General features: G+C 37.1%; 1 protein-coding gene across 6 annotated transcripts in view; it reads right to left on the minus strand.

Moving 5' to 3' along the window:
- The window catches only part of arhgap9 (Rho GTPase activating protein 9), a 65608-nt gene that overhangs the window by 37104 nt on the left and 5548 nt on the right, over positions 1 to 22956 (minus strand). For 5 of the 6 annotated variants that reach the window (XM_015047516.1, XM_015047524.1, XM_015047498.1 and 2 more), the window contains exons 2-6: positions 13433 to 13764; positions 11751 to 11943; positions 11234 to 11631; positions 5790 to 6056; positions 4075 to 4164 (exon numbers count right to left, since the gene is read on the minus strand). In XM_015047516.1, the coding sequence (XP_014903002.1) occupies positions 4075 to 4164; positions 5790 to 6056; positions 11234 to 11631; positions 11751 to 11943; positions 13433 to 13654 (1170 nt within the window). In that variant the 5' untranslated portion in view covers positions 13655 to 13764. Of the gene's footprint in view, positions 1 to 4074; positions 4165 to 5789; positions 6057 to 11233; positions 11632 to 11750; positions 11944 to 13432; positions 13765 to 16409; positions 16724 to 22956 lie in introns of those variants that run through there. The other variant, XM_015047491.1, reaches the window with a different exon arrangement.

Raw genomic sequence — 22956 nt, forward strand, 5'->3', positions numbered from 1 at the left:
AAAAAAAAAAGATTCTACTGATGGTTTTACTATTTAGAAATTATGCTGGAGTTGCTTCAAAGATAAAATATATTCCAAACCCTAGATTTTCTTTATTCATCATATAGGCTATTTTTTCAGTCAGCAGTTTTGTTATTATAATAATACCACAAGGATTCTTTGCAGAACCAGACAAATTGCACGTTAATACCAAAAAGAAGTTTTCAATCCACAGTTTGACTTCAACAACGTCTTCTAATAGTAGCTTTCTTTACTCCCCACATTTTCCACTGACTACCAGGGTAAGAATAGGTCACATAGGAAGAAATCAGCTGAGGTAGGGAGGTGTTACTTCTGGTTTTAACATAAAAATTTGGGGTGAAGCGTCATAAAGGAAAATACGAAATATTTCAAATCAGAGCAATTTTGGCATTACTTTATACCATATAACTGTTTAAAGTTTAATTACTGAAAGTCACAGCCTTTAAATTTTATGAGAAAAAGGTGTTTTCTGCCAACAGCACTCTCAAAAAGCTGTGAGCTACCACAGGAACGGGTCAGGCAACGCTCAACATCAGCAAACAGAACTGACAGCAGCGGCGGTGAAAATTCGCACAACAGCAGACTGAGGTTTAGGGTGGAATATTGGAAACACACTTTTAGAGGTGTTAATTAATCTAGCATACATGCTTTTGGACTGCAGGAGGACGTCTGAAGTCTAAAACCCCTTATATAGACAAAGAAACATACAAACTTTGAACCTACAACTCTTTAGCTATGAGTTTACTTTGTGAGTAAGCAACCAAGTTTCTTCCTAATGTTGAAGGAAAATTCACATTAGATTCTTAACGTCATAAAAAAATGTTGTCACCTTCTTTTTATTAATGACCATATCCAATCCAAACCCATTACATGAATGATGCATTTCTAAAACTTATTTAAAAGCTCTAAATCCTTTGAGTATCTAAACTTTTTAATTTGTGCCTTTACGTCAATCACTTGGTTTGTACAAATCAAACAAAGCACGCTGATCTCGACTGCAGTTGTCGGTGAAGTTTTATGCTCTTTGAAGATCAATTCATCCTCTACTCAGTTCAGCCCGGGATCATCTATAAGTCAAGCTGAAAGCTAGCACAGATGAGCTGATTAAGAAGTCGAAGCAAAAAAGGTTGCAAAGATATTTCCATAGATAAAAATCTAGACTTTAGAGCACTGCATGTTGGCACGTTATATGGGTCATTCTAGTTGTAACACCTGGTTCACAAACCCATGAGGCATGCACTACGTATTACACGTCATGTAGCACAGAATAAATAGCGACACATATAGGTCAGCAGAACTGAAGCTGACTTGATGGGGGGAACCACTGCTTTGATCATCTGTGCACTTTTCTTGATGAACAACATTAAATTTGAAACACTGATGCAATGCTGAGGCAAGGCACCATTCAGACGCAAAATGCTTATCTCTGGCAATCTGGATCATGCAGCTTGTATTGATTTACGTCGCAGACGTCATCACCGATTTGGTGAATGGATCAATTTCCGTCATGGGCTGCTTTCTTCAAGCATTTAAAACTATAGATTAATCAGTTCAAACACACACAAGCTTGACTGCGAGATAAAACCCTTTGTTATCAAGATGTTCAGTTTTACGACACTGGGAAGTTTGGGGTAAAAGGCTTAAATTTCTTTTGACGATGCAGGTTTAAAGTACTCAACTAGTCTTCCTGTTTGTGGCTCTAAAGGCTCTGACTCCTTTTCACCAGCTCACATTGTATTAGGTTGTTATAATGCATGACAATGATGAGCTCCCTACGCTCTAACCAAAAAAAATAATGTTGAAAACTCTGTCAGAGGGCAGTAAAAGGCCTTCTAAAAATGTCTAATTTCTCTTTTTTTTTCTATCTTTGCTTCTGAGCTGGTGTTGAAACACAAACACAGGAGATTCACATGAAAGAGGTGGGCAGTCGTGCATGTGTGTGTGTGTGTGTGTGTGTGTGTGTGTGTGGTTTGTGCTGTTTCTGTTTACAGATGACAGAGCACAGCTACTTGCACTTAAACATTTTGTGCAACTTTATTATTATTTTGTAATGTTTGCTCTCAGGGAAGAGCACTAAGTTGGCAAATAAAAAGCCAAGAGACTTTTCCAAAGAATCAAATTAATTATCATTAAAGATTAATGTATATCCGCACACTACTGACTCACTTGGTAAACAAATAAACAAATTTTCTTACTATAGCAAACATCCTTGTGACGAGTAGCTTTGATTCAACTAATTAAAAGGCATTTTGAGGGTTTATTAAAAAAAATACGTAAATAGCTGGTGGAAAACGTAACATAATATAAATAGATAACTAAACACCTTTCTAAAAGCTACCTCCTGTTAAAAAGAAAAATATAAAAACAATATGAATGCCAAATTCTATACTATATTATTATTGGCACCCCTTAACACTCCTGTGGCCAATAGGCCTGTGTTCAGTTTACAACTAACAGAGAAATGGATCTCTGACACAATCGCTCCAGATCATCCAGAGTCCTAGCTCTTTTTTTGTATGCTTTTTCTTGAGTTTACACAGGTTTTTCATTGGATTTGGGCCTGGTGGGGTGAAGCTAGGGGACACAGCTATTAACCAGATAAAGAGACTTCAGACATGCAGAATTTCCCTTTGATTTGAATATTCAAATCTGAGGCATACTGCATCTCCTGCAGTTCCTATGTTAAACAGTGGATGTCACCGCAGATCAAATCAACCAGATTTCAACAATTAGTAGCGAAGGAGTCTACAGAGGAAGTGGATTCCTAATGCAAATATAACTGTGAGATTTTGCAAGTTTTCGACGTGTAACATTCTGCAGTAATTGTTCCCTCTGTGTTCATGTTCAACTGAGCATTTGCTTGTAAAAATATAAATGCTTTCAGGCTACCTTGCGGAAACCTTCGGTCTAAGTCTCGTTTGACGACAGCACACAGTTTCAATAAAAATCCTACAGGCTTTAAGCTAATTTCATACGTTTACATATATTAGGGTAGAACAGAGAAGTTCTTTTTTATTGATGGCATGTCGATAGATCTAATGTCCAGACCTTGAAATCTACTTTCCTACCTTGTTTAGATACATCCCTGCTTCTCCACAAATGAATCAAATGACTGGTTAATCACCAGGCCTCTGCAGAGCTAAAACTTGCTGATATGATTTAGGTATGTTGGAGAAGGAAAGTACCTAAAAGTGGAGGAAAGGAAGATCTTGAGGACTGGTGATTAAAAGTAGTTATGGGAGAGTTACTGAAATGTTGAAAATGCTCCTCTATGTCCACTAAAGTTTATGGAGATATTTTCATCATTTATTTTTTTCTCCACACTCTGCATGGTAAAATAAACTGCAAAGCATTCATCGCTCCAACTTGCCTGTCACAATTTGAATTGTTTTGATCTAAATCTTGCTCCGAGTAGCAATTTCCTTGCAGCCATTTCCAGATTTATGTAGCAAACTTCAAGGAAATGTTCTCTTGTCTTTTCCATTTTGAAGAGTAATTGGCATCAGTATAACATCACATTTATACCCTCTTTAAACACTCAAATAATGAAAAAAAAAAAAAAAAATCAAGATTGTGGATTAACCAAATTAGTCTAAATACATTTTAGGATTTCTGCAACATCCTTAAGTTGTTATATATTCTCAGCAGCAAATAATTTTGGAGGCTGCTGAGAATATATAACTTTAGTCTGAAACTCTTCTAACCATTCAGCGAACTTTAATCTCCAATTGTAAATTCATGTTCTCTCCACAACTCAAATCAACACCTGAGAAAGAAATAGGTTTCTACACATCAACAGACAAAGAGAATGAGGAAACATTTTTGCCTTTTGTTTAAACTGAAGCGTGTTTACGTGCGGGTAAACCAAATGCAGTCACTCCACAGCACATGTTCTTTCCACTTAAGCCACAGCAGCTGACTCAGTAAAACACAAACAATCCTTACATTTCATGTAAGCTGAGCTGTTCCAGATAAATCTACTGAATTCCACATAAGTGGTTCAGCTACATTTGATCCACCTTTAAGAGGCGTAGAGTAGAGTAGAGTATTTACCCTGTGCATAGTTCCATTGCCCGTCTTAGAGAGGGGTAGTGACAGATGGCTGGGGTCCCGGGGTAACGTCTGAGCCTGTGCTGGACTGCCCTGCATGACACAAACACACACAAATCTTAAAACATGGATTATCTTCTTTAAATATAACTGTTGATTTCATTTTTAAATTAATCATTGGCTTGACACCAATAATCTTATTTGCTAATATTTTTGAATAAACTGAATTTTTTTCTAATTGACTCAAAAGTCTCCTTTGCTTGCAAAGCAAACAAGGGAGTTTTTTTTGTTTGTTTGTTTGTTTGTTTGTTTCATTTGGAGAACTTTTGCTCAGTGGATTTTGTTTCCTCTGGCCAATGACCTGCAAAATGTTTTAAAAGCTAAAAAAGCCACAAATGCCCGCCCTACATCACAGTTTAAATAAATTATGATGATACCACAAAGAAGGAAGTAGTTGTCAAAAAAAGGATCCAAGTTTTTAGAGAAATAAAACCCAGCACAATGACGTAAAAAAAAAAAAAACTCACTGTATCTGTTTACTCATCTGCTTGACCAACATCACGGATGAAGAAAGTTGCACTCTATATTACCCAGCGAAATAATTTATAGCTCTTAAAGTTTTTACATTTAGTCTCTAACAACCACAAACCTGAAGAGGTTTCATAGGAATTTTTGCAGTAGACCAACACAAGGTGGTGCAAAGTAGCATTGGGGAAGAAAAAACATAAACTAAAAAGCAAAATTATGTACTCAACATTTACATTCAGCACCTTCAACTTTCTTTTTTTTTTACCCGTTAATAAAATCCAGTGAAACATGTTGCCTTTAAAAGTCTGTTTATTAGTAGAGAGTCTAAGCGTGTAAGTTAATCTTAGAGTAGATCCAGATGTTCTGTGAAGGCCTGAGAGGTTTTCTTGAGAACATAAGTGAGCAAACAGCATCATCAAGATCACAGAACAAACATGGAAAAAGTAGTGGAAAAGTTTAAATCAATTTAACACAGCAAGCATGTTAAATAAAGTGCTCAGGTCACATGAGACCCAAATAGCAACTTTAAACCAACATACAACTCTAAATGAAACTATCACCCATGCCAACTGGTAACAATGTTGTTTGCAGCATCAAGCTATAGATATGGGAAGTTTGTCAAAGTTGATAGAAAGATTGATGTAACTAAAAACAGAGCAATCCTTAACTTGTTACAGGCTGCAAAAACGTTGAGCATACTGCTGTGGTGGAAGTTCAGCTTTAAACAAGACAATGCAAACATGCAAAACGTGTTTTTCAGGGAATTTTTTTAAAGTGATAAATACATATTTTAAAAAGTAAATTATAAATTAACTAACATTAAGAAGGAAAGCAAGCTTGAAGCCATGTGTCATGCTTAAAGTTATATAGGAGTCTCACCTCAAGAACTAGACCATCTCAATAAAAATAACTAGATCTTTAAATCCTGGCCCTTAGTAAAAGGAGAAAATACCATACAGGCGTATACATGCAGACTTGTGTGACTGAAAATGTCCCCATTTGTGTTTGTACAGGCGAGCCACAGAAACCTGGAAATGAGCCTAGCCTTTTATTCCATACCATGAACTCCACTGCACTCTCCTTTAAGAGAAGACACTTTCATCTGGCTCAGAACCTGCCAACCTTTTCACACTTTAAGACCCATTCAGCAGCAGAAGGAAAGAAAAGGCTTCAGAGGGAACAGAAAGTACCTGCTGTGTTGGACTCTGATTGGTGCACCGAGAACGAGCCCGGCGAGGGGGTTTCCATGACCTCTCCTTGGTAATGCTATTGACATAATAGCATCTACCTGTGCCTGGATCAGAATACTGTTCCCACAGGTCCATGATCTGAAGAGGTTGCTGACCCACAGCCGGGATGGGGGGCTCCTGCTGGGACAGACGCTTCTCTGGCTGCATTTCAGCATAAATAGGGGAGTCCTGCCAGGAGAGCTGGGATATGTAGGTCTCAGTAGGGACCTTGGAAGAAAATAAAATGCATATAAATTAATTTGATGTTAAGCAATAACTTTATATTCCAAAAATACCACACTTCTTGTTTACTATTTTCTGCTACAGATAAAAAAGGAGTGATGCTGTTATTAGTTTTTCCTAACTGTAAATGTGCATCTAAGTTTTGTGGACTCATTAAGGAGCTAAAAATTATCTCCCGTTTACATGTTGCGCCCCATACATCATGTACACAATAGCAACTGCAGAAACTGAACAAAAAGAAAAAAAATATCAATGGCTTGAGCATAAAAAGTTCATTTAGTATGCAAAACATGAGCAAACAACAGAAATCATAAATAGCATTGGACAGGACTCCAATTTTACACAAATAAATGGACTTTGGATTAACACAGAGCTTACAGGAATATGTGCTCGCCCGCAGCAAGAGCTACAAGGGATCAAGATCCATAAATCCAAAAGGATGGACTTTTGCTGGTTGGTCGCAGTTCTGTAACTCAATCTTCAGATTGTAAATAGTCCATGGGTGTTATAGAAATTATTTTAAACCTTACAGTTAAATGCAAACTTATTGATACCTCTTAAACTTGTCTAACTTTGTAATTTAATGGCAGTTTAGGCAATGATCCATCACATACTAAGATATAAATATAAAATCAAAGCAAAAGTAGTCAAAAATAACTGGGATTTTTTTTTTCAACGTAGTTGGTTGCAATGTATTTATTTAATGCATAATTATATTTCTGTGGCAAAAAAGTAGGTTCTCTTTAAAATTACAAACATTTCCATATTATATATATCCACCCTACATAATACAGGCCATTTTACTTTCACTAGCACACAAAATGAGCATGTTATATGTTATAGTGATACCTAATGTCCATAGGCTTTGAGTGCTTGAAATCAAGACTAAATGCCCACTTATTTAGAGCTGCCTTTGATTTGTAATAAGTGAAACATTGATTAATTCTAGTCTGGAATACATTTTTATAGTACTTCTCTTTATTTTACCACTGTAATGTAAAGTTGTTATTTAGGTGTATTATGTTATGTTGTCGTTGAATTGTGATACATAAATACACTTGATTTGACTCAATTGCTGTTCCAGCAACAAAGAACCCTTGTGTAACTAACCCTACCATACTTCAAGCAAAATAAAACCCATTATAACCCTTGCAGCTTAGAGTTTTAAATCATATAAAATTTCTGCTTTTACAAACGAGATCACTGACATTACTGAGTATTCAAATGAAAATGCATTTTTTTTCAGTATTGTACCGCTGTAAATATTTTTTATTAAACATTCCCAAACAGCACAAAGCATTTAGTTATAAAAAGAAATATATAAAACTGTGTAATATAGTTTATTACTGATTTACATAATAAACTGTAAATAATTATAAATCTAAAGTGTTTTATTGGTTTTGTAAAAATGTTCCCTAAAGTTTAAATTCATATATAAATAACATAATTTAAAATATATTTTAAACAAACATCATTGAACTATGAATATTGGATAAAACTAGCCTGAAGTTGCATTGTTGTATTGAGTCTCTTTGCTCTGAGAAACTTGCTTCATTGAAGATTTTTTTCCATCCTTGGGGGCAGACAGACAACTGCTGTAATCGAGCTCAGACTCGGTCTGTTCCTCTGCTTTGTTTTTTACCAAAATCACCGTAGAGCAGGGACAGCTCACATAAACATGTGGGATCAAATGAAAGAAGCTGTCCTAAAATTTCTCCTTCACACAAACCCAGAAATGAGTCAGTGTTGATATGAAAATCTTCACCTGAAGGCCCTGGTCAGAGGTCGCTTTCAAAATGTTTTCTTGATGACTGAAGGGCGACTGGCTTCAGGTTTCCCCTGACAAGACAAATTGATTTCTCACTCTCTCCAGCTGTGCCCATGCCTCCTCCGTCACACAAGAGTAGAAATAAAAATCCTGAATCAAGTTGGACGAATCTCCCACTACGACCAACTTAACACCGTTTGATCAAGCAAGTGGATTATTTTCTCTTCAGTACGTCCTTTTCCACAGCTATGCTTTCTTTTCTGAAAATGGTGATGTTTCCACTCTTTTCTCAGGCTCATCAAAGGCTGTTTATTTAAATGAAAAGGCAACTTTATATAAAAGGTACACATTGAAAATTGAAAAAAAAAAAAAACTTAAAATTGTAAGATTGTTTACTTGGTCTGGCTAATGAAATTAGGTTGAAATAAAGCTAATTTTGTTTGAACTTGATGCCTATTTGAATAAATTTTAATTTCTTGTATTTGGTTAATCGTGTAACCTGCTAGCATATTCCACAGTTATTAGCGCCAGTAGAAAATATATGTATAAAGGCTTCTTAAATAAACGGTTTTGGAGTGTCAGAGAACCAAAGATGCCATTTTTCAGTGAGCTTTGAACATGTCTTTTTTACTTCCCCTTTATCTTGCTCCTCACTGTACCAAGTAATAAGATAAATTTAGGTTTCCATCCGATCTTATTTTTCACAGTACTAGACATTTTAAGCTTTTCTGATAACTGTAGAGAAAGGCACGTATTAGTCAGAAGATGTGTTGTTGCAGTCTTTACCTGACTTAGAAGAGTCACATATCTGTAACTTTAATTATATTGTCTTTTCCATTTTCTGAATATGAAATTTTGTTGCACAGCAAATGTAGGAGGTCAATTAAAAAAATGATTTTTCAAAATCTGCTGCTGCTTCAATAATAACACATTGTAAGGCTTTGTACAAATCTTTACCAGAGTTGATAGTAAATGAGGAGACTGTAAGTATATGTTTGATGGTATAAAAAAAAAAACTAAATCCTCCTAATTAATCATCCTCATAAATATCCTGCAGTTTACATTTCAGCAGGAAATTTGGCAAAAAATGCAAGATTTGGATGTACGACAGATACTGAAAATGTCAGAATATCAAATTTGTATTTTGACATCTTTTAAACTCAACAACAGAGTCCTCACTGATGAGGAACATTACATCTGTTTTGAAATTCATCATCACAGGCAGGGAAATGTCAAAGTAACATTTGGTCAGGGAGAGTTTTCAGAATAGCATGGAGTTATAATCCTACTTACTGGTATTAAAGTCTCAAATAAAGAGGGCTTTTAGAGATGAGAGATAGAAAATGCAAAAAAAGGGACAGGGAGGAGGAAATGGGAGTGATAAAAAAAAAAGAGCAGAGTCATTTCCACTGAGATCACATCTATCTATAATCGGAGGTCTCAGTTCAGCAGAGATTAAACTCCACGGTTTGGGAGACTCAGCAGTTGGAGTTTCCCTCGGCTGACAGAAGCATAACCTTGGATTTCTTTCACCAGCGCGGCCATGTGTAATCCTCTCTGATGTAATGTAGGGGAAGCTCTGGCGTCACGACAATGCTAACTTGATTGCTTCTCCAAGAGGATTATTAAGAACGAGCCCAAGTGTAAATCAATTTCAGCCTCTGGTGCTGGTTCTGAGCCCAGGCACTGTGCAGAATTCAGTCATGACGAATTCAATTTTCTTTCCACTTGCTCTATATTTGGTGCTTTCATTACTCTGCTCAGAACAAACAAGTTACATAAGAAAAATTAAGCAAAAGACTTCTGTAGTCCACATGACTACAGAACACAGCAGCAGAACAAACCCTGCTGTGTTGATTTATCTGGTTTAAGGCAACCCTGAAAAGTTGCTAAATTTGCAAAAATCAGACTCTGTTTCATTATATTTTAAGCTATGCCATGTAAATCCATGAAATTACCGGTTGTCAGTAAGAGGAAGTCAAAATTAATCTAATCCCGCTCTTCCCTCTGCGTGTGATGGATTTGCTTGACCCATTTTTTATAATCTGACGTCACTGATGATGACAATAAAAATTAAGTAAAGAAAGTAAAGCTTAATAAGATGAAACCAATGATAAACTAAAATTTTAAATTATGGTTGGGTAACTGCATATTTTTGTGCACGTTCTTGTTCTATTGTGAGCACACAACTAACAAGTAAATCTTTCAGCAAAAACAATTTACAGGAATCTGTAAATTGAAAAAAGAATGTAAGTTTGTGAACTAGAGCTAATCAAATCTAATTCTTGTAGATTTCTTCTTTTAAAGTAGCAGTTTGTAATTTTTACATGATTAGGCTTTCTTTCCTTTCTCTTTAAACAAAGACAAGTTGAGCTAAATATCAGACATTGTGCTTTTTGAAGTCCAAATTATTCAAATCGCTGTTTTAAAACACATAGTGTCTAGTTCTCATTCAAAATTCAGACCGAACTTTATTGCCAAATGTACTTATTTGCAAATAGATTAGATGATCTTGGCAATAATGTTTTCTCTGCTAAATCTATGTCATGCTGAATTTTTCGACATTATGGTATGCATCATTTACTTAAAACATTTTAAAGAAGTCAAAATTAAGTTGTTCCTGCAAATATTTAGCAAGTTAAGCTTTAAATTCTGTTCTTCATTTGATAAGGAGAAGGTCTTTACTTGAAAAACAAAGATCATTCACTCTACAACTTAAATCTGAAATTTAGGACTGTAGAGCTTGATACCCGATTTGTCTGACAAACAAACTGAGTCTTCAAAGAACCAAAAAATAGAGAAAGTTGCTGATTGGATGGACAAAAAAGATAAGACAGTTTGCGCTATTTGGATTCCAGCAGCCAGCCATTGTGAGGGTTGTAATAATGACACTAACTGCGTGGTAACTCTGCGTTCTCTCTCAGTCTCACTAAAACAATCGCTTTGCATATGAGTCTTGCTCCACCTGGTGTCTCATAAGGCATGAACTGTCAGAAAGGAATAAAATCATCCTTAACAGTCATATTTTAGATGCTATTAATTTGTAACAAAAAATGTGACAAATAATTTTAAAAATCTAATGTTATTGAAGAATAGGTTGAATCAGCTTTAAGTGAAAAAGAATCTGGTTAACCTAAAATAAAGACCAGATTTTCTACAGTTTGTTTATTTGCATCCCTGAGTGAAAGCCATTGTTTGTTGAGAAATTACAAAGACTCAACAACGTCCCAAAATCTCAGCCAAAATGTTTATATTTTCTCTGATTTATTCAAATATCTATTCAAATATTTTCAGTGTAAATAACTGTTCATGCTTTTCATTCAGTCTTGAAACTGTATTACCTGAAATTTGGGTAAACTATCTCTACCTCTTCTTAGATCCTGACTTCCCTTACCTGCAGACGGTTATTCCTGCCTGAAGCCCCCACCACGTCCCATTGGCTGCAGGACTTCTTAGGGACCTTGTAGTTGATGCGACTGCCAAGGCTTCCCCCGACCTCGTCATACGGGTTCTCGTTCAGGTTTTCAGGCAGGTTGCTGGAGCTCTGACTCCGGGTGATTGTCGGGACCACTCTGGGATTTGATGAGTTTGCTTGAGTCATGGAAGCTGCAGGAGACCCTGGGACCATGAGGTGACTTGACTGGGAGGTGGAAGAACTGGGCGTAAAGGTGAATCCAGAGAGAGGCAGGGTGGGGAAGTGGTTTTCTCCCACCACTGTGTTCCTCTCAGACCTCTGGAAGGCACTGTTGAAAGTGTTAAGATTTTCCATGGACCGGAACATGGGTTTGTTCACTGCGGAGGGAAAAAAAAAACAAACAAACAAAAAAAAAAACAACAACAACAGCTCCAGTTTGTAATTTTTACAGTTTTTTCTATTATTATTGAACTTGGTATTTGGTACCAAACATTACCCTGACTCTGCTCATTCCTGCCAGTTCCTGTGAAGCTGGGAGAGAGCGAAACTCGGGGTAGCATGTTGGAGTGCAGCGAGACAGAAGTGACAAGGCGCTGGGGCGAGGGCATCGGTGTGATAGGAACCTCAGTCACATACGTAGCAGGGACATACAGGGGCTTTGTTTTGCTGGCTGCACCGATTCTGCGCACCTGTTCAAGAACAGAGTTAAGATCAATGCTTTTGCTGTTTTCATTTGAATACATTCAGCCAAGCCACAACACCACCAAGCCTGTTGTACCATTTCAGGCACAGGATGTTAGGAGAAGTGTTTATAGAAGAGAGCTGAATCTAGATATTTTCATACACTGCATAAAATACATTTTTGTTGTTTTCCTTCACTGTCTGACATTAAATCAGTCTAAAGCTCTCATATATAACGCCAGTTGTAATTTTCCAAGTTTTCTAAATGCCAAAATAATGAGAATTTTTAAAAGTTTGTATTTATCCATTTTTTTGAAATTCAGAGGTTTAAGCTTTGAATAAATTGGGTGGTGATGAGGTCATCTTTGTGAAATTATAACAGCCTGTGTTGTCTGTCCCAGATAATTTAAGAGCAAAATATGAGTATCAACTGTAAAACATAAACAGATGATTTGGTGAAGTTGATGAGAGTCATTATCAACAGCTAGCAAGACCTATACTGCTATGAGGTAAGATGTCATACAAAGAAGAAGCCGTTACTCTAAAAGCAGCATGTGGAGACATATTAAGGTTTGTAAAATGCATTTACGGACAAAGACATTAATTTCTGGCGAGATATCCTGTGGCCTGATAAAACTAAAATTGAAGTATATGATTATAATGACCAGCGTCACATTTACATCATCCCAACTGCAAAGTAAGGGGGAGGTGATATCATGCTGGTATTTAGAAAATAAAAATAATTTTGATAACCCTAGCTAATCTAAAACAGAAAGACGTTTATTCTGATTTAATGTCAGGCAGTCAGAAATAATGGTTCTATGTCCTTTTATATAGTGTATGTAAATAACTAGTTTCAACAGAACTGAAGTATTGAAGACTATATTCCTGTTTCAAGAGCATTTGTAACCAAAAATAGCCATATTCTGGGCTGAAATGAGACAAGATGTACATGGAAATAAACATGTTACAATAAACTAATTTCATGTTTAACTATTTTTAATTTAATCTATATGTATATGAATTAAAAAGTATTGTATACACAACAGTAAATGAAGTGGCTGGGCCCAAAAAGCTTAAGGACAGTTTAAATGAACTAACTTTACAAAAGCATGAGCGGAGGAGTAGTTTGTCTATAATCAGAGACTCCATAAAAATGTTAGATGTAGCTGTAGGAGTGATCTGTAGTGGAAATCTCACTAGCTTTGCCTATTTCAGTCATTTGTGTTTCTCAAGTGTTGTGTTGTTGAGCTCTTGGTCTAATCACCTAAAAACGACTTTGGTCTAAATGGATTCTTCACCTGGTTAAATAAAGGTTAATAATTTGCACAGCTTGCTTCAAGAGAAAGTTAGAAAAGCAGCAGTTTACTACTCCTATGAAATTTTCCCATGGATTTGTCTTTTCTTTCATGTTGTAAGCATAGACTTGAGTAAACTAACTCCATTATTTTACTATGTTTTCATTCACACCAGAGAAAAAAACCAATGTTTTCTCACCTGCCACCAGTCTGCATTTGTCTTCTTCAAGAGAATAAACCGTTCGCCCTCTCTTATGCATACTTGTCGCCCGTCTGACCCTCGATAGCTGTAGTCATACTGAGCCTCAAGAACCACCGTACCGCTTGGTACCCCGCACACAGTCATCGCGCTGGGGTTCACCACAGGGGCTGCGACAGGTTGTGTCGGCCCCACAGACCGACGCCAGGAGCCGGACAGCATGGTTCTCTACCCGGTCGTGTTCAGCAGTCCCTGCTGGGTTTGCCCTTATGCTTGATCAGGCTTGGGACAGTGCAAGGCAGGTGAGTCTGGAGCCAGAAGGGCTGCATGGTCTGGGGCAGGGAGAGAGTAAAAATACAAAGCGACAGACAGATTAGCACAGCTGTCAAAGAATGCTACAAATCTCACAGCAATGAGCAAGTTCAAAGGGTGAGTAGCACATAGTATCTAAAATAAAAATCATTGTTTGTAACTACCAGAATAGATAATGCACTTTTTATGCTTGGACCATTTTTAATCAAAAGATGATGCCCACACTGTATGTGTAGAAATATTTAACATAAGAGAAGAGATGAAGGGAGACTTATGCAGGGAGCTGTGGGTAGCTGTGCTAATCTAAGCCTTTTAACTAATGGCTTGGATTACTGGCAGTGAATAAAACCAACAATGAATGCCAGAATATTTGCAGAACAAAGGAATCAAAATATTTTCTCCAGCTACAGTTTTAGCACACCTAGCAGACACTGCATGCAGGAATACAAAATGGGGTGGAACCCCACTTTACAATTGTCCTTTCATCCCTTCAGAACCAGGAAACCCATGTGAGTGAATAACTCATGCGTTTGGTAGATGCGAGAAGCAAAGCATTCCCAAAATAGCTTCCGTCTCCATCACTCCACCTGAGCCAGCATCCCTCAAGCTAAACCCTTGCTTTTACCCCGCCAAGACCAGCTTACATAAGAGCAGAGCACATAACTTTCTGCCTGACACACAGCTTCACATGGTACATAAAGCATCCAACCTGATGAGCACATGTCTCAAAAAACATACCCAAAGAGACGAGAACATCCCAAAGTAACAACAGTCCCAGTCATACCATGTCAGGAGGAGGGAAACGCTGGGCAGGACAAGACAAGGTGAAAAAAGAGCAAAATGTCTAAATGTGAAGAAAAAAAAAGACGAAACAGGGAGGTATGATGGAGCTGGTGGAAGAGAGGTCGGGGATATCCTGGCAAACCTTAGTAATCCCACTCCTATTAAACCATGGAAATGAATGTGTAACCTGCATGGCTTTTAAAAATTACAGTAAACCCCATCTGCACAAGCATATGAGGATAGAGGGAGGGGGCACGTGTGGATAAATGGAAGGCTAACACTGACATGATCTGGAAACAATCTGTGTGTCGCAGGATCGTAATTTGAGACATGGCATAAAAAAATTACAGGTATAATTTTATAAATCTTAAGTTTGTCAGGATCTGCAAGTGATGCACAGTTCTATGGTTTGCAGTGCCCTGCAAGAGAATTCATACACCTTGACCTTTTTCACATTACATCAACATAACACTATTGATGCTGTTTTTTAACTGGAGTTTAATGTGACAGACTAACACAAATTAGTGCATAATAATGAGTTACAAGGAAAAGGTTTTCTTAAGAGTGTGGTGGACATTTATTTACACCCCCTTAATCTGACATCCCTAAATGAAATCAAATGCAATTGACTGCATTCAAAAAACACCTAAGTGATAAATCTCAGTTTAAACGCAGCTGTTCTGAAAAGACTTCAGAGATTTGTTAAGGAACAGTAATGAACAAAAGCATCATGAAGACAAAGGAAAATAGCAGACAAATATGCACATTTAAATATGCACAGAACACTATATGTAGAGGGAAATTAACACTACACATTGAACAAACCAACCCTAAGAGTTTGTTTAGATGGTAGAAGAATTATGATGTGGGAATGCTTTTCTTCAGCAGGGTTGGTGCAGCTGATCAGAGGTGATGAGATGAGGGATGGAGCAAAGCACAGGGCAAATCTTGGAAGCAAACATGTTGGAGGCTGCAGAGGATGTTCACCTACCATCAAGATAGCAACCCTAAGCATATAGACAGAGTTATAATGAAAGGTTTGAGATCGGTGCATTTTCTTAAGCTAGAATGACCCAGTAAAGACCTAAACCCAGTCAACAGTCTCTGGCAAGACTTGTTCATAGATGCTCTTAATTCAATCTGACTATGCTGGGGGTATTTTGGAAAGAAGAAAGGACTAAAATATGCCTGACACATTCTCAGTGTGCCACACTTTTGTAGCTCTAAAACAAATGTTGAAAATCATTAACAATAATTTGTGAAGGTCTACATAAATCCAATTAGCCAAAAAAGAGACAAGAGGTATAAACATTTTTGCAAGGTATTGAATGTAAGCTGTTCTTGTAAATCAGGAAATATAAAAAAAAAAAAAAATAAGTCATTGAAATCGGATCAGTCCCTTTTATATAAGACCACATCGTATTGCTACTGCTCTGAAAGCAGCTTCACTGTCTTCCTGGTTGTAGCGCTCTCACTGGTTTAAGCCATGCAGCTGAGAGCAGAAGGGACAGCGGCAAAAGTTGGAGGAACAAGACGAGCAAGAAAACAGGAAACTGAGAAGACACGTCAAGGTTCAACCACAGTTTGGGTCATATCCTTTCCATCTTAGAATTTGCTCTTCAGATGTGAGATGTTCTCTAGGGCTTACTTACAGCTGGTAACAGCTAAAGTCAAACCAAACATGAGATATGATTTTTATTCACCATCACAAATTAGAAATCTACAACTACGATTACTCAAAGTGCAGCTTATGGCTGATATTTTTCCTTACTATTCTCCAGACTACTTTCAGTGAGATGTAGTTTACAGCTAAAATAAAACAGAAATAACTGCATCATATTCTTGTTTGAAAAGAAGAAAGACGCATAGCGTGCTGCAATACCTTCCGATATGATCCGTCCTCGAAGAGCTCTTCTCCAGACACAAACAGGAAACACATCAGTGACACTACTACACACCTGTTTGCCTTTTCCTGTCTTTCTTTCTCGATACACGTGTCAGGAAAGGAAGAAAAACTTGCAGACTAAGACTACTAAATCTTACAGCTACAAGCTTGCGTCGACGTTAACATCTGTAAGACAACCTTACCAGCAGAGACAAAAGACATCTGCAGAGGCATATACAATTTTCTCCTGCTGTGTTTAAAAGAAGTCAAATAAGTAGAATCATTTGGTTTTGCATGTTTCTGGGCTTTGATATGATCCTCTCAAAAGGCAGCTCTGTCTGCCAAGGGGAGTGAAGATGCGTCTGTAACGGTGCTGGCCTTCGTCATTCTGTGACTCAAGATTTTAATTATAGTAGTTTTCTCTGATTCACCACAGTAATGTTAGTGGACATTTGGCTAAAGGCAAATAAAATCTCAATGCAAATGCACCATTTTATCACTGCAAAAACTAAACTCCTTAATCTTTAAGAAAGAATTTGTGTAAAATAAATAAATAATACATGTGATGAGGATGCAGAAAAGAGGAAATAGGGCAAGACTGTGCTTCTATTTACAGAAGACTTAGCAGCATAGTGGGGACTGTCGTCACACATCCCCAACATAGAGAGAAGGCCATATGGTGTCAGAGACAGATCTAATGGCTGCTGAGAGGCAGGGGCAGCATAAGCCAGGAAGTGAGGGCATGGGGGCTTACAACATGCCAACAGCACTAAAGGAAAAAACAAATAGTAAATAAAATATCAGTGAATGGACAAGCCCTAACAGGGAGTGCTGTGTGTGGTTTATCAGTCATTGCTTTTGTGCTTCATTTCAGTGTTTTTGCATGTCAATATTGCATGCTTTTCACAAATAAAAAGCTTGCACTTTACGAGTGCAGGGATGCAAGATAACCAGAGTACGGTACATGCCTCACTGTGTGAGAGTACTTCTGTGTCAGCAAGGTCACTGATGCATTCTGTAGTCAAGATAACACTGAAAAACATTTTACAACCCATAGCTAAAATTTCCTCTTTCAGGAACGCAGTCAGTTGTTTTTGATTTTTTTCTATGATGATTTTATTAAACAGGTGAACATTTGCAAAACATGAGTTGAAAGACATGACGGCATTCTTGTCATTAATGTCAGGTGTTTTATTCAAATAAATTTGAAAAAAAAAAATAAAATAAAATAAAATAAAATAAAAACCACATTAACCCCAAAAATGTTGAGGTTAGAAAAGGCGTGTAAGTGGTTTTAAAAAAGTATGTTTCTAAACATCAGAAATCTTTCTCCAAACCTTCCCCACAGTTTAAAAGAGTTGTGTAGACTGATGTAGTTGTTTAAAAGATGCCAGGAAAAGTACCAAAGTGACCAAAGTTTTCTCTGGCTGTATGTACCATGGCAAAACTGGGCAAAACTGGTCCTAACTGCTCACACTGTCAGTCAGCTGGCTGAAATAAGGCTGCCACTTTTTTTTCCCTTGCTTACAAGACAGACAAATTCTGCCTTTTGGGAATATTTTTGGATGGTAAAATTATGTAGACAATCAATGTGTGTAAAACTTTTATTAGGTGACAATGTTTTAAAACAATAGCAAGCTAAAAGTGCACATCTGTTACTCCCAGTTTAACTCTAGGAAGAACAGAACAATGAAATGATAACATTCTACACATGAAGGAAATTTATTTGAATACAACTAATGTTGTGGACGATTTGATAAATTTATTGAAACTGAAAATAATAAATAACACTTATGCATTATTAATACAACTAAAGTAATCAATGGAGTATTTTAATAGCGAATAACTGTGGCTTCACTGTTTTAAATAAAACCAAGTTTTACATATTTGTTTAAAAATTACCAGTAAATACTATGAAAGTATGGTAACTTTACTCATGGTAGCCATAATGTAAGAATCTCAAATCGGCCATGCCAATGTAAAAATCTCACATTATGTTTCTACACTGCAAAATATAGAAGCATAAACCAAAAAAATATCGCAATCAACAGTTTATTGCTTCATCAGTCAGTTTCCAAGCTGACAGAAGAGCTTTGCAGGATGCAACAGCTCATTTCTGCATGCAGCCTTCTTTAATTGCAGACTCATTTGCATAATACAACTTCTGCAAGTGTTAGAAAAACTCATTCCAGGACAATTCTTTACCTTTGCTTGATCTGCTGAAAAATGCAGTACTAGTCATTGTCACAACGTGATCTCATTTGTTTAAAGCATGTTTTATAAAACCAGAATACATAACTATGAAAAAGTAGTGATTTATTATCGTGCTAGAACAGGGATAGGCAATCCTGGTCCTGGAGGGCCGGTGTCCTGCAACTCTTAGATGTCTCCCTGGTCCAACACACTTGAATCCAATAGTTGAATCACCTACTAAGTGAAATCAAGTTCTCCAGGGTCCTGCAAACGACCTCATTATTTGACTCAGGTGTGTTGAAGTCGACATATCTAAAAGTTGCAGGAGACCGGCCCTCCAGGCCTGGAGTTGCCCACCCCTGTGCTAGAACATGAAACAACTGACTGATTGTACACCTATAGAAGTAATTCCATACATTTTTACTACCACATATTCGCAAAAGACTAATGATTCAGGAAAGGGTGGGACAGAAAAACTAAAATGGACACAAGCTAGCAACCCTTCCTGCACAAAGTAAATTGCATTCACTGTTCATGCATGCGCATGCATGCAATTACATACTTAATTCTGTGCAGAAATAATATATCCAGTCCCTACACACCCAGTTTGACCCTACATTTGCTGATGCATTATCCAGTAGTGTAACAAACGGTAATATTAATTAAACAAAAAACCTTGACTGCTTAGGATTCACCCATGCAAACAGATCATAGCTGAACTTCATCAACAACACAGTAATCAAGTAAAATAGAGCAATACCAGACCAATGCAATAACCAAATAAAAGCTGCAAAACATCAAAGGTGATTGACTGACCTATTGACGCAATTGCAGTTGTCTGGTTAACTGTCACTGGAGATCAGTGAGGAGATCAGTGAAAAAATGGATTGACTGTTGATGTTAACAGTGAATTAATTAAAAATTATGGTAGGTTTATTATGCTGCCTAACTACTTTTAATAACAGGAAAGATTTTACGATATTGTAATATTTGTACACACAGGTTGAGGCCTAATACCACCATCAAGTCGATAAATTTAATGCTCTGCAAAGAGGTTTTGTGGTTAACAACTGCTGGCCGAATGAGGTTTCTACCTACAGCTCTTGCACACAAGGTGAACAGGTAGCTTACCTTGGCATGCATGATATTTTCTAAATTTTATTAGCTTAATCAGCTGCTGAAATAATATAGTAACTGCAGTCATGAGAAAAATAGAGTGACCACCAACATCTGAGTATTTAAAAAAAAAAACAAAACATTGTATTTGGACATATGTATTTTTTGTAAATACAATATATTGTTCTATATACTTAAATGTTGAGTTTGTGTAAATAAACATTTAAAATTGAAGAAAAGCTCAAAATGCAATTTCTGTTAAGAAACAGAATTTGATCACACACACAATCTATTCCCATGTGAAAAATTACACATAAACAGATTTTGCCTTCTGCACATTACGAGAACATTCGTTGGCATTTTGAAAAAGAGACCTGCCTTGTTACATCTCAGGTATTTTAGTTCTGTGTTCTGCTGAAGTAAGAGTGAATACCAGAGTAAAAATGAGCTGTCTGAGGCTCAGTGGTAAATTTGGGCCCTTAAAGTTAAACAAAAACCAAACATTTTGCTGGTTTGTTAATTGCACCCAGACACCTGAGGAACATATATTATCATCTGCGAAAGGTCAAAGTTTAAAGTAGAAACAACAAGGATTTGTGGTCTCTGTCCTGCATGTTTCGTGTGAAAACTATGAAAGAGGAAAACAGCTAATAAAGCAAAAATTCATTCAACAACACAAGAAATTATGAAAGGACGACATCAGAAAAAGATGTACACAGCATGTGAAATGACGGCAAGAAAAGCGAAGAATGACAAGTCAAATAAGAATAAAATTCCACATCTAATTCTCCCCTGCAGCTCCATGTCATTCTCGATAAGCTACGTAATAACTGCCTTAGCTAGCTCAAAGACAAGCCAGTGAATGACAGGTTTAGTTCCCACAGAGATTGTTTAACGCCGAGCCTATCAACCTTTATTGCATGACAGGAAAGGAAATGAAGTACAGACAGGGCGTTGGTGAAGGGCTTGGTGTCACATCATATCCATATTCATCCCATATGTTTGAAGTCGAAAGAGAGCAGCTTTAATAATCATGCCTACATGCTGTTCAAAGAGACGAGACATGGGAAGAGAAGGAATATAGAGTGAATGAGTAACTTCAAAGGGTTCGGTGCACACGCTCACATATACACGTGGAAAACACTCATATGCATGAGCAAGGCGCTTTATTTACATATGAAGCTCTATTACCGAAGGCGTCACAAGGAAATGAGGGGAAACTTGCCACACATGAGACTTTAACCTTAATTACCGCACGTGAGTGTCAGACAAACAAGTTGTGACCATGTTCTTCACAAAAGCAGGAATGAATCCTTCTTGTGCATGATTACTGTTAGCAAACCATCGCCTGCTAAATTTGACTTTTAGCCCAATCTGGTGGTGCTATGATGCTTGCGATGTGAAGTCTTGCATCACACCACACATTCTGGATTTACAAAAAAAAACAAAAAAAACAAGGGAGTAGGTCATAATATAAATGTGAAGCCAGCTTAAAAGCTTTCAGAAATCAATCCTGAAAAAAAAAAAAAAAAGTGGTACTGTCTCTACGCACTTATCAGCTGTAACATTATGACCTCCCACCGAGTACTGAGTCTGACAGATGGGTCAGTAAAAACAAAAAATGGAAATCACATGTTTAAACGTTTTAAACAATTAATGAAGACTGAGACGTAAGGACTCAACTTAAAAGCTGAATCAATGGTCCCCTGCTATTTCATATGTTTAAGAGTTTTAAAGTTAAAGGTACCTTGTCTCAGTTTAAATGGGGCTACTTCAAACACCAGAAATACCTGAAGATGATAGTATATTAGGCTCTAGTAGAAATTACTGGATTACAAGTGCTATGTAATACAAAATACTATCTAGTGTGTGTGTACTCACAGACAACTGTCTCTTAAATATTGATTAAATTTGGAAGAATTATAGCTTTCACATGAAGAAAATGGACCAAACAACAACAACTATGTGGGTCAAGGATAATATGCCCTATAATATAATGGAGAAACTGACCGACATTGTCAAAGGTGAGGCACAGGAGTTTGAAAACGTATGGAAACCTCTATTGAATTTCTTGAAACAAAATAATGCAAAGTTCAATTAAAACTATTTAGGCACAGAAGTCTTTTTAATAATGGTTCTATATTTCATAATATTATACCAACTTCTGACCCTAAATCTTAATGTCACTGCTTAAATCAAGAACAAGCAACGTTTTTTCAGTCTGTCATCCAATTTTGGTGAGCCTGTGTGAATTATCACCTCAATTTCCTATTTTTATCTCATCTGAGCGGCACCATGTGTGGTTTTCTGCTGCTCTTGTCCATCTGCTTCAAGGTTTGAAGTGTTGTGCATTCAGAAGTGGTATTTTATTTAGCATACCTCAAATACAACAAGAGATTATTACAGTCACTGCTACCTTTCTGCTATTCTCCTTTGACATCAACGAGGTATTTTGTGTGTAATGCACTGCTGCTGATTGGCTCATTATCATTGCTATTATTATTTGCCAAATCTCTGTAAAGTCAAGAGACGTCTGTGTGACTATCCTAGAACATCAAACGTTTCTGAAAATGTATAACAAGCCCAAATATCTATTTCACATTTGGTCATTTAAATCCCATTTCCCTCCATTATGCTGCTCAATTTGAACTTCAGCAAATCACCTTTTATCATGCCTAGACATGGAGCTGCCATGTCATTGGCTGATTTGCATTGGCGTTAACCAGGTACTGAACAGGTGCATCTAATAAAGTCCACTGTAAAAGACACAGTATTCAACCTACCTTGAAACCATAGAAAAAAAAGAATATCCCTTCATGTTAAATATTTGATTATTTCACTCTTTACCCCCAAAATAAATCCACTTCCAGCCTTAAGTACAGAGCTGCTGATGAAAGCCATGTGACAAAGCATTCACTTTCTCTGTGGATGTACAGTTATAACTACCGGCCATGATGTCTCTCTCTTCATATGAAACATATGCCTCAAGCCAAAACAGCCTTTCATCCTCCCAAAGCCATGCATTATTAATGGCAGGACCAGAGAGACTCACCGAAACACACATTGCGTTTTCCCAGTGTGACGTTTGGCCGCCAAATGTGTGTATGAATGCGTGTGTGTGTACACATATGCTACCAAACATGTAGGCTGAATTCTTCCAGTGATTAGCTGGGTAAACTGTCAGAGGGCCAATCGAAAGGCAGATGATGACAGTGAGGCAGCCATTGGCTCAGAC

Source organism: Poecilia latipinna, unplaced genomic scaffold (assembly GCF_001443285.1).
Source record: "Poecilia latipinna isolate Pla-1442-1.1 unplaced genomic scaffold, P_latipinna-1.0 Scaffold41, whole genome shotgun sequence".
NCBI classification, from domain to species: domain Eukaryota; kingdom Metazoa; phylum Chordata; class Actinopteri; order Cyprinodontiformes; family Poeciliidae; genus Poecilia; species Poecilia latipinna.